This window comes from Ambystoma mexicanum, chromosome 4p (genome assembly GCF_040938575.1).
Source record: "Ambystoma mexicanum isolate Mex_15411 chromosome 4p, UKY_AmexF1_1, whole genome shotgun sequence".
Classification (NCBI taxonomy): Eukaryota; Metazoa; Chordata; class Amphibia; order Caudata; family Ambystomatidae; genus Ambystoma; species Ambystoma mexicanum.
In genome coordinates this window covers 411,808,388-411,820,653 of record NC_090927.1, presented here as the reverse complement: position 1 = coordinate 411,820,653, position 12,266 = coordinate 411,808,388, and the positions used below count along the sequence as shown (strand labels likewise).

The following is a 12,266-nucleotide window of genomic DNA, read 5'->3' as shown; positions in this document are numbered from 1 at the left end:
AGTACCCTGCCAGCCTACATGGAAAGGCACCTAGGCCAACGCGCATGGCTGTTGGGCGAGTAGAAATCCTGCATGAAATTCATGCCAACATTCACCAGATGAATGGGGAGGCAGACACACAGGAATCCTTGCATGCCACCAGGAGACACTGCCAGCACTAGCAAAGCACCATTTCCATGCATGTGTCTCACACAAGGACGTCTGCACACGTTCCCCCCAGCAGAACACACAGAAGGTGAATGCCACAGACTTGTGAATGCACAATCACATATGGAAACACAACAACCACAATGCACCTTGTCTGTGTTGCAGTGCTGCTACTCACCCTGACACCCAAGAGCAATCTCACCCTGGGCACCACACATGAATTCCAAGTGAGTCTAATTGAAAACATCCACAAAACCACTGTAGAGGTGAAGGCACGACCATCAACATCCCGAAGATAGTGACCCCTGAATGGCCATTCAGATGCCTGGCCAAATGTTGATAAATATGCCATGTAATTCCCAAACCTGGTCAGACATGGGAATGGAATGGGCTGGGCAGATGTTCCGAGAGGGCGAATTCCTATCCTATGAGGACCTGAGAGACGCTCTCGGACGAGGGTCCCTTTCCATTTTCGAATACCTCCACCTTAAGGGCATCCTCTGCGACCAGTCATGGGATCAAAACCTGAGGAGACAGTTAACACCCTTCGAGAAGCTCCTCGACTCGGCGACCTCGAGAAAGGGTGCGGTATCTAGTATGTATAACATTTTAAATACTTATAACCTTCAGGGTAGTAGGAGCTTCCGCACGTTCTGGAATGAGCTGGCAGGAGAAGAGATCTCGGAGGACGCCTGGGCTAGAATATTCAAAATAGCATTTCATGGGAACTTATTCACCACAGACATGGAGCATAATTTTAAGATCTTACAGGGGTGGCAGAGGGACCCGGCAAAACTGTCAAAGATGTTCCCAGGGGTGTCACCAAGGTGCCCGAGAGGATGCGGCCAGACAGGTTCCAGAGGCCACATGTGGTGGCACTGCCCGAAAGTAGAGGCCTACTGGGGGTCGGTGAGGGGCTGGATAGCGGAAGTAACAGAGGAACTTTTACCACTTAATCTCCTAACGATGTTATTGGGTCTCCCCCCGGAGGAAACGGAACTATACCGATATCCAAGGATGTGAGAAACCATGCTGAGGGCGGGGTAAGGAGTCACTCAGTTTTTATTGTTTGTTTTATTAAAAAATGCTAATAAAAACCAAAGTTAAAAAAAATATATGCCATGTAACAAACGCGACACCAACCATAGAGACAGCCACAACCCATCACTTAACAATACAGTGAACAGGCAGATATGATGGGAGCCTCATCCTGAAGTAAGGGATGCACCACTGTGGCACTGAGACACAGGGGGTGGTGCATGCAGTAAGTTCCCCATAAAACAAATGGTGCACATTACAGAGCACACACGGTGCACATGAAGACACCATAATCAAAGGAGAAATGGAAACATGACCGTACTTGGTCAGCATGAGTGTCGCACCCATATCCATAAAGATAGTCTTTGATACACTGCTGCATGTACATTGACACCAAGTGCACGCAAATGTAACCTGCCACATAACACCTTACGCATTTACACAGGCTGCATGTACCATGCATGTCCCAAAAGATAATGGATGTATAGAAATATTGCAATGATAGCATGTACCTGTTGCACACATACATGACCATAGTGCTTAGGGAATTGATGTGTATCCCTTGCACATCCACTGAACCAACGTAGGGTTAATGTATACATTTTGTCCCCTGCAGGTGATTCCGAATACCCCTAGTACACATGGCTCATGACCCCTGTGCGTAATCTACAAACTCCAGCAGCGCTGGCATATAACATTGCCCATAGGTTTACACGCATCTGTGTGGAAATGGCATTTGGTTTGCTGAAGGCACGTTTCCAGTGCCTAGACCGTACAGGAGGGGCCCTGATGTATGCGCCAGAGAACTCCCCAGCACACATTCCCATCAACTCCCCAGCTCACATCCTCCCCTCCCCCATCAACACCCCAACACAGTGCATGTGGGTCCATGTTCCTGGCCCTCAGCCCAACAGTGCTGTGTCCATCTATGAGGACGTATACGCTTCCCACATCCGACACCTTCTGGTGAGCGCCGTTGGGGATGGCGCAAGGAACGTCGCCTGGGAGGAACCCTGCAAGGATCCGTCAGTGGGTGTTGATGGAATTGATGCCGCCAACTGCAGCTGCTGGCAAAGGAGGTTATTGGCCTCCCGCATCTGCTCTGCATGAGCTGATTGGACCTCACAGAGTTCACGCACTCTCTGCCCAAATCCAGTGAGGGCCGCAGTACACCCCTCAACGACTCTACGGGTGCAGACATTGTCCTGCGCCATGGTCTTGGCCCCCCCCCCAATAGCACTGCTTATCGCCTTTATGTAGCGGTTGTGCGCGACCGCCATGCCCTCCATTCCCCTCTGGACGTGCCTCAATGACGTCCAGGCGTACCATTACTGCTGCTCCCGTAGCTATGGGACTGTCATGTGTGCGGCTGATTGGCCTGGCAGCTCTACGCGGGGTGGTAGGGGAGCTGTTAGACATGGTGGCCTGTCTGTTGGGGCTGCCGCGGGTGGAGGGGCTGTCTCCAGGTGAGCCATATGAGGTGGTGTCCTCATCAGGCAATGGTGTGTGCGCACAATGTCGGCGTGATGGGAGATGGGGAGTGTGGCTTTCTACATGCACTTGCTCCGGGGCCCCTTGGGGTGTGGCCATTTCCTGATTAGGGCTCTGAATGGGTGACAACATCGGTGCACAATGCTGTTCATCAATGGATGTGTGGCCGTCCTCTGTGTTGGTTTCACTGGTGGCTACCTTCATATCCTGTGACCCCCCCCTGGTGGCTTGAGGCGGTGCCCCCCTGGTGGCCTGGGGCTGTAGAGGCGGTGCCCCCCTAGTGGCTTGGGGCTGTAGAGGCAGTGCCCCCCTTGTGGCTTGGGGCCGTTGCGGCGGTGTGACTGTGCTGCGGTGGGGTAAGCTGGGGTGTGTCCTACGCTTTGATTTGTCATGCCAGTCCCTTCTCAGGGTGGTGGTGCTGGTGGAGGCGCGTCTGGGCATGTGTCTGGATGGGCCGGCTTCCTCTTCTTCAACGTTGCCCACCGATGATCGCTGCCTGCCTATAGGGAACATAGGGTCGTGTATGAGGACAGGGCAACTTAGATTTGTATCATGCATTTCATGCTTTACAGGGGGTGAGGGCACATTTTGTATCATGCTTGGCCATAACATATTTGTTATTCACAATGTTAGGATTGCTGGAACGTACTACGGGGGAGGGGACACAGCTCGGACATGGGGGTGTGGCATCTTCAGATGTCCGATGTGAATGCACAGCTCGCATGCCGCTTTAAGTGGGTGGGGGGCTTTGATACACACGCACACATCACATTGCTGTGGCCAGGCCATGGGTCTGTGTGCCTTGGTGCTTACATTAATACATTGGAGGTACTTCAGGCTACTCTGGATACCCGGGTGCACTGGTACAAGGGGCCACTCATGGGTGGCTGTGGTACATCACACGCAATGCACCCACAGTGCCTGGTTGTCAAGACATTCACCGGGTAGGGACGGGTGGACCACACACAATGCATTTTTCAAGGAGGCTGGGGGCGTTTACTCATCTGCAACCTCCTGGGTGCCAGTGCCTGCCTCCGCTCTTCCCACTTCCTCAATCGTAACCATGTCGATGAGGGTGGTGATCTGCTCCTCCCACGGTGTGAGCTCCGGTTGTGGTGGTAGTGGCCCTCCTCCAGTCCCCACGGTCTCACTCCTGTGCTGGGCCAAGAGCCCCCGAACACAGACCTGCAAGTCATTGAACCGCTTGCGGCAGTCCTCCCCATCCCAGGGCACACGGCCCACTGCTGTCACCTTCTGGCTGACCGCTTTCCAGATCTGCGTGCGCCGCTGTGTCCTAGTCTTTCTCTGCTGTGGGACTTACAGCTCATCCTGATGGCCTATTACCTCTTGCATCAGTATAGTTAATTCTGACCCTGTCCAGGGAAGACTTGCCCCAGACACGCTCCTGGGACATTTTGCAGAGTTTTCATCAGTGGATGGCTTCTAGGGGCTGTGATTTTAAGCAGATTGTGATTTCCAAAATGGCCGCCGCTTTGTTTCCTGTTCCGGCAGTGACGCATTTCCCACTGCGCTATTAGCGTGCGCTAACAGCGTGGCACGCCGACGGTAACACAATGTATGCTGGGATTTCGGGTTCGGGCCCACTGTTACTGCCGGATGCTATTTGCGTTAACGTCATGGGCGTGTGCACACCAACTCTTGATGTGGCGTTGTTTACGCAACACACATCACAGCATTGACGCAAACAGCGCTCGGCGGTAATACCGCTGAGATACTGAAAAACTCGTGTTGTGGCCCATTATCCTTTTCACTTTAAAGTTTGTTTCTTTAGAATGTGAGGGTCAGAATATACTTTGGACACAGGACAGTTTAGTTTTGGACATTCCGACACTAACAGAGCCTTAGTTTTGAGTTTAGGTAGGGAAACACCTCTAGTGCAGGGACAGCGAGGCATTTTCCCAATCCTTTTTATTCATCAATAAAAGTCTTTAGCCAAAACCATGACTAACTTGTGTCCGAGTTTCATTCTTCACTCCTCACAATCTCTAGTGACGGCAATTATGAGGGAGACATGAGTTAGCTTCTCTCTAGTGTTCCTGGCAGCGTGGGGAGGAAGTTTGGCTCTGTCTGTTCCAGTGGTGGACTGACCTATAGGGAACTCTGGAGATTTCCCAGTAGGCTTCTGCACCCTGGGCCTCATATCTGGCATTTCTAAATTTCCCCATAGGAAAAGGCTTGGCCTTGCTGAAAACTTGTATTATGGGGCCACTTCGAAAATTATTTCCAGGGCCTCTTTTGGTTCCCAGTCCAGCCCTGGTCTGTTCGTTCATTAATTGGGTGAAGACTTGGCTTCCTGCTGCCACTTTGGATAGCGAATGGACAAGGCGTGCATGCTCCCCAAGACTCCCCCCCTTTGGGGGGTGGAAAACACTTCTGTGGGGTACGGTGATCTTCCCCATTATCTTTCTGAAACAAAATCTGTATGTGTGTTTTGTTGTCCAGTCACGCTTATGCCCTGCTGAGCAAGAGGGACTATGGGGATGTAGTCCCCTTTTCTTGGTGGTTTAATTTAGCTGTGGCCATCCGGCGCAGCGACATATTGTCCAGCCTTCTTCCTGGCCTAAGTGACCTGACTGGGTCTTATGTATGGTCCATCTACCCTCTGTCACATAATTTGACATCCTTGATCCAGTCTGGGTTTTGGTTTCATTCAAGAGGGTAATTATTGGATATGTAGTTTATTCTGGTTTGCTCTTCCAAAATGAATTGGTCTATGCCCATGGATATGCTTTGACTGCACACATCCGCTGTTCTGGACCTGGGGATGCCATACCAAGGAAAATGAGGCGGTCAATGTGGTCACTTTGACATACTAAAACTGTATTAAATGAGAGTTTGAACCCATGCAAGAAAATTATGCACACAAACTCCCGTTTCATATTTTTCTGTTTGTGAAATAATCGTTTGAGAAAGAACCAGACTGCTTTACGTGTCACCCACTGCAATAATCTTTATATAATATGGATTTATGAAATGTTTGTTCGGGCTATTCAGTATTGCAACAAGCAACACTGGTGTAAAAATGAGCTTGCTCCATTTTTCTATCAGTGCAGTCATTGAAATTCAGCCACAGTACTTCTTTACCAGCCAAGAAGGAAATATGGACTTGAATTATTAAAGGTCTCTGTTTAATATTATGTAATGAAATGCAACTGGGTCTCGTACAGAGAAACTTTAGACAAACCTGCCACCATCTTCTCTTTTTCCAATTGCAATCAGAGCTTCCAGATCTGTTCCTTTAAGGCCATACTGAAGCAACTCTTTAGCAGCATCCACATTCTCTGGAACCCTCTCAATACATTCATGAAGAACCCAGGATCTCTTCTTGATTTTACTCTGCATAAAAAGAGAATATTTGTCGTCATACATACATAATATGGCAACAACTGGAAAATGGTGTGATCCGGGTAATAAGTGCCTGGCAAATGCCTAAGCCCTATATACGATGCCTACACAATGCCTGTTTTAAGAGGACATCAGTGCAAGTAACAGATATAAATCAAGCTGCTGAAAGCACACTTAGTTAACACATTTCTATTAAACCAGTAGCTCTTAGAAATAATGCTCTCAAGCCAAAGTTTGATAATACTGCTTCACAGAGCTAGTTCAAATAGATCCCAGGAGGAAGTGTTTTGGGCAAGAAAGAATAGTGATGAGGATGGCCATAGACAGTCAATGTGTGGGTACTTAAGGAAACAGCATCCACAAGCTATCTGGCCCTCCTCTTATTCTTGCCCCAAGCTGTACTCAAATGCAACTGATTCGCTTACAGGTGATGCTAATGGCCAAAGCTAAACATAAAAAAATCATTACAATGACAAAGCATTGCAGTATTTTTCTGTTCAGATTCCCAATAGCATGGCCTAGATACAAGAGTACTGTAGAACATCTTCAAATGGGCTACATACCTTCAGTAACACTTTCTGGAGGATATTAAATCCCACCGTATAGTCATCATTTAACAAAAAGAGGTCTAGCATCAGACTGGAATTGGGAAAAACCTGAAAGCCACAAAGGGGCATCAGGTGCCATCATCCAACTTTGTTAAGGAGACCGCAATGCTGCCAACAGAAGTGACGTTATCCCCATCTTATCCCCATCTAATCATAGTGTTCCAAATTACGACATTATATGCTATTGAGTGTTTATAAATAAGAGCATTATGTACCACGTAAGAAAGACCTGACTAAAGAAATAAAATATGCAATTTCGATAATCACAAACGATGCAAATGTAGAAGGAATTAGCTCACCTGAGGAGTTATAATTTTTTTAATAATAAAAATAAAAGGTTACTCATCTTCTACACACTGGAAAAAATAAATAAGGATGCTACCAATCTCCCAGGGAGAAATATAGTCTCCAGTTTTAGATCTGTATCTGAAACAGTTTGTAAGTTTCTTAAACCCCTGGCTATGGAGACCAAATCATATTTGAAAGACACAGATATTATCAATAAAATGAAAGGGTTCATTTTTGATTCAAGAACAGATGTATTAATGACTATGGATAGCAAATCATTGTTTTTTACGATGTGACGAATCCTGCGTCCCTAGCGGGAGCCCATTCCCATGAGGCCAGGGAGGTGAGCACTATCCGACAGTACCCCTGGAGGTGGTACTCAGCAGGAGGATCGCATGGTGAGGATCTCCCCTTGGGACCAGGGACGACTATACAGAAAGTAACCTCTATTTCATCCTCTTACCCTACCGAGACTCCACCTACCCCACACAGTTCTATATGTCTCTGTAGGCTAGATGGTATCACTCCCTCTGGAGATACTAAGAATATGGTTGACTTAGGGAAAGCACACTCATAACTGGGACAAAGAAGAACACTGCCAACCCATTGGAGAGTGAGAGAGTCACCACTGAGACGAGGAGAAAGCGTGGAGTAATACGGAATACCCTGCATAACCAACATGGACAGACTAGACAACCTAAACCAACTGAATTGCATCGTACAATAAAAAGGGAAGAAGGTGGGAAGGAAGGGGGAGGGTTCTGGGGGTGGGTTGGTGATTTTCTGCTGGGATGTGAACTGTTCAAATTAAAAACTTCAATAAATATACTCTTAAAAAATAAAAAAATAAAAAAAGGGAAGAAGGACTTCGTTTGGAGAGAAACCCGTCCTGGAGAGACCAGGAGATTCAAAAGGCGAGAGGAGAAGGGAGGCCATGAGAGCACAAACTGAGAAGCTTACCCGAAGGCAGATGCGTCTCGGGCAGGTCGAGCCGAAGCCCCCGGGAAGACAGTCAGCTGAGGATGCTGGTATACGTGCTCAAAGGCAGATGCGCAACCAGAGGACAGGGGAACGCAGCAGCTGCACTGCAGCCCCTGTAGAAGTCCGAACGGGCGGTTGGAGAAACCCACAGACAATCCGATACCGCACCGGTAATCACCTTGTGATGCTCTGGGTGGCCGAGAATGGTTGGTGGGAGCCAGAATGGCGGATGACTAGCGAAGAAAGGGTCTGGGACCTCAACACATAATGAGCAGCCTCCTAAGCATTCTTCATCATCGCAGTGCTTGGGAAAGAAGGTTCCCAAATAATACAAGCCAAAAGAGTACAGAATTAAGGATCTGGGACCAACAGCTGAAGAGTGAACTGTGGAGCAGATAGACAGTCCCTGGCAGGTTAGAGAACCAGGGCTGTCCAGAAGAAAGAGAAGCCTGAGAAAGGCAGCGGAAGGCAGACATTCTCCCGACCAATGTTGAACGGTCAGAAAAGCACAAGCAAGGCCAGGGAAGGGAGATATTCCCCCATCCATTATTGGGTTCCTGAAAATCCTGAGCAAGGCCAGCGGAAGGGAGACATTCCCCCCATGAGGAACTATTGGAGAAGCCTTAAAAAAGACCAGAGGAAGTGGTGCATTCCCCACACAGATACTTGAGCTACCAAAACCTGGGAAAGTTTAGCGGGAGGGAGACATCCCCCTGGCATCATGACCTAGGATCAGAGGGGAGGGAGCCATCCCCTGGTCAGAAAGACTGACGAAAGCAGATTCCCACAACAACAGCCAATAAGGGAAATTTCTTATGTACTATACCTCAAGAACCTGGAACTTTATGTTGCTTCAGAACTAGAGTGTAAACTGGGGAAAGGAGGCATTCCCTGAAAACACAGTCTCTGTTTGGAACTATTAAAACTCCCTCAGTTATTTAGTTTTATTCGGAGTGTAAGGGATGGAAATACGTTTTTTTGACACAGGACGGTGGACTTTTTACAGACTTTTTACAGACTCGATAGTACTTTTAGTTGCGGCAGGGAAAGCCCTCTTAGAAATAGGGCAAGATAGGTTCTCTTTTCTTTTCCTTTTTACCACAGTAAAAGCTGTTGCCAATCACCATGCCCCAATTGTGTGAGACTCGTACTCCTGCCCCCTTGCAATGAATATTCGACAGAACGATGCCCTAGAGATTTTAGAATATAGTTTCAAGCACTCCATTCTATACCAATTCAATTTCTTATAGATTTTGCTACAGTAGCATTACATAAACATTATAAGGAACCTCGATGGGTTCAGAATTAGCCCCAAGTTTAGCTAACTTGTATTTATTTATTTAATTTATTCAAATTTGTAAAGCGTGCAACAGACGGGGACATCGTGGCGCTTGTTACAGATTACTTAGTTACAGGTAAGGTGAACAGTAGCAATTTTGAATACAGACATTAATCAGGAGAATACATACAATGGGTTTGATGAAGAGGGAAGTTTTGAGTTTTTTTTCGGAAGGCAAGGAGAGTTTTCAGCTCTGATATCTGAGGGTAGATTGTTCCATAGCTTGGCGGCTATGCAGGGGAAGCCTAACCCACCAGCTTTAGCCCTGTTGATGTGTGGGGTGTGTTGTTGGTTAGTGTAGCGAGTCCTGATAGGTCATGTAGAGGTTGATTTAGTTATTGTCTCAGAGATATGATGGCGCAATAAGGTTGAGGCATTCGTGGGTAAGGGTGAGGATTTTAAATGTGATGCGCTCTTTAACCGGGAGCCAGTGAACTTCCTGCCTGGCAAGGGAAATATGTTCCCTTTTGAGAAGGCTTAGTGCAGCTCTTAGCGCATTGTTTTGAGTGACTTGGAGCCGGTTTAGGTTTTTTGTAGTTGTACCTGCTAGAAGGGCATTACAATAATCTAGTTTTGCACCGATAGTGGCTCTGGCTATTGATAGACAGTTAGGCTTGTATAGGTATTGTTTTATTGCGTTTATGAGTTTAGTGTGCTGAGGCGGAGGTGATGGCGCTGACCTGCCTAGTCATGGATAGTGTGGAATCTATGTAGACCCCTAGGGTCTTAACAGATGTGGAGACAGGGATGATTGTATTATCAATGGGGACATTGGAGTACAGTTTGCCAAGTTTGGCTAATGTAGTTTTTTGACCTAGTTTGATGATTTCGGTCTTCTCCCTATTGAGGCAGAGGCCACTGGCTGCCATCCAGGCCTGAATGGTGGTGTATATAGTATTAAGGGCTTCTGCGTCTCTATTGTAGGAGCCGGTGAGAGGTAGGAGTACCTGAGTATCGTCAGCGGAGTTCATATACGCGATACCTAGGGCATCAAGCGTGTCGAAGAGGGGCTTCGTGAACAAGTTGTACAGTGTGGGTGCTGTGGGACAATGGATGGTGGTGGGGCTGCATTGGCTATGTTGGAGTATAACAATAACAAAAGAGTAGGTGACCCGGACCTTAGGTTAGCACAAAGTGAACATTATGGGTCTACAATTTACAAACTAATGAGTTTAATGATTGAACAGAATGATGGCCCATGCTTGTTTAAAAAGAATTATTTTCTGCAATGAGCACAGTTATGATGAAGTTGTTTTCCTCTTAAAGCAATCATGAAACTCTGGTGTTTTTGTAAGGTTGCGCTGTTTTTGTTAAACAGAGCAAGCATGTCCGAGGTATTTGAAAATAAATAGCGAGCAGCACACACATTATAGGAAATATAATTATCTCCAGTCTGCCAAAAGATGAGTTTGCAATTCAAATCTATTTGAAAGAAATTTTGTTGAGAAGGGCGGCTTCAATAAAAGGTTAGAGGGATTTCCACTTTGGGTTTTAATTTAACATTAAGTGTTTTGGCAATTAACATTCCCAGGTATGGCCATTGTGGAATAATTGTCTAAACAGTTATCAATAAGAATCAGAAGTAGATATGATTCTGAGTTTTCTATCCCTTTTATATCTTAGAGAAGAAATTCATTTAATGGACTGAAATGAAGATGGGTTGCCGCTATGAAATTTAAAAGTAGGCAATGCAGTAGGATAACTTTTGAAATCTTGCATTCAAATTCATAACTTTTTTTTCTCCTTAAAATAGATCAGAGGCGGCATACCATTATGCTTAGATTTTGTGTGGATGTGGTCTTTTTCGATTTATGGGTGCCACTTACATTGCAGCATCTTGCTCATGACTGAAGTTATAAGGAATGTCTTTAAGCATTGGAATTATAACCATAGTGAATATATGAAAGTAGGTGATAATGTATTCATAGACTTGAAATGCTTTGACAAAGACGAGACTTAAAAATATTGAAGACAGGGGGGCGCTGTGGCGCACAGCTAAGATGGCCGCCTAGGTGAAGAGCTCCGGCTCGACTGAAATCCTTTTAAATATAAATCCTTCCAGAGTTGGGTGGCCCGGCGTAAAATTGCAGAACTCTCTGTGGGAAGGTTCGCGGAAGATATCCTGTGAAGGCGCAGCGCGCGGACCCTGGGACGGCGGAGATATCCGAAGCTACAGCTGCAGCATCTGAAGAGCTGCAGCACGGCCGCCTGCGGGCTCTGGGCGATTTCCACTTGAGTCCGTGGCGTGCAGCGGCGGGTCGGCCAGGTGGGGGAGGGGCAGCCCGCCAACACATCAGCGACGCTCTGTTTATTCCCCCCCCCCCCACCGCCTGTGCGAAGACAGGCGTCCAGACCTTCCCACACCGGGCACCGGGCCGGAAGAAAATCCTTCCAGGACACGCCGCGACGGCAACGTGTGCTCCTTTGGATCCTGGTCCCCCCCCCACGCGGCTGAGTCCAGCTGGGATGTGGCTGGTGAAGTAAGTGCGCCGCTCGGGGGGGACGCCGGGGGCCGGTGCTGCTATACGCGATGCACCTGTGACGGGCGTGTGGGGGCGAACACTGCAGAACTGTGAGTGAAGCCCAGATACGGAGGGGCCGGCGAAGGAGTGGGGGGCGCTGCGAGAGGGAGAGAGGCCTGGCACCAGGATCGCTTCTGAGCAGCGTCCCGGCCCCCCGGTGTCTCTCAGGTACAAATATTGCTTGCCGCCAGGGCCTCAGTGGGATACGTGATGTGCCGTAAAGTGGAAGAATGAGCCCGCGTAGGTGTGGAGGGCCTCTGTGCTCGTTGTGCTACGGCTCGGACGGCAAGGCCTGGGAAAGCCGCCGAAACACCTTCCCTCATACCCGCTGACCCCTCCTGTGCGGGACGGGTGTGTGTGAGTGGGTGACTCTGTGCCAGAATCCGGTTGAGGGATACGGCGGACGGGCTGGTGGCTGTGGAATAGCAGCGCTCCTGGACCCCCTGGAAAGAGGGGGAGAAGACGAGGCACCTGCACAATTGCCAT

At 48.1% G+C, this 12,266-nt stretch overlaps 1 protein-coding gene across 3 annotated transcripts in view; it reads right to left on the bottom strand.

Moving 5' to 3' along the window:
• NBAS (NBAS subunit of NRZ tethering complex) overlaps positions 1-12,266 on the bottom strand; it is a 3,456,930-nt gene that overhangs the window by 2,607,606 nt on the left and 837,058 nt on the right. For all 3 annotated transcript variants that reach the window (XM_069605942.1, XM_069605943.1, XM_069605944.1), the window contains exon 17: positions 5,882-6,033. In XM_069605942.1, coding sequence (XP_069462043.1) covers positions 5,882-6,033 — 152 coding nt within the window. The remainder of the gene's footprint in view (positions 1-5,881; positions 6,034-12,266) is intronic.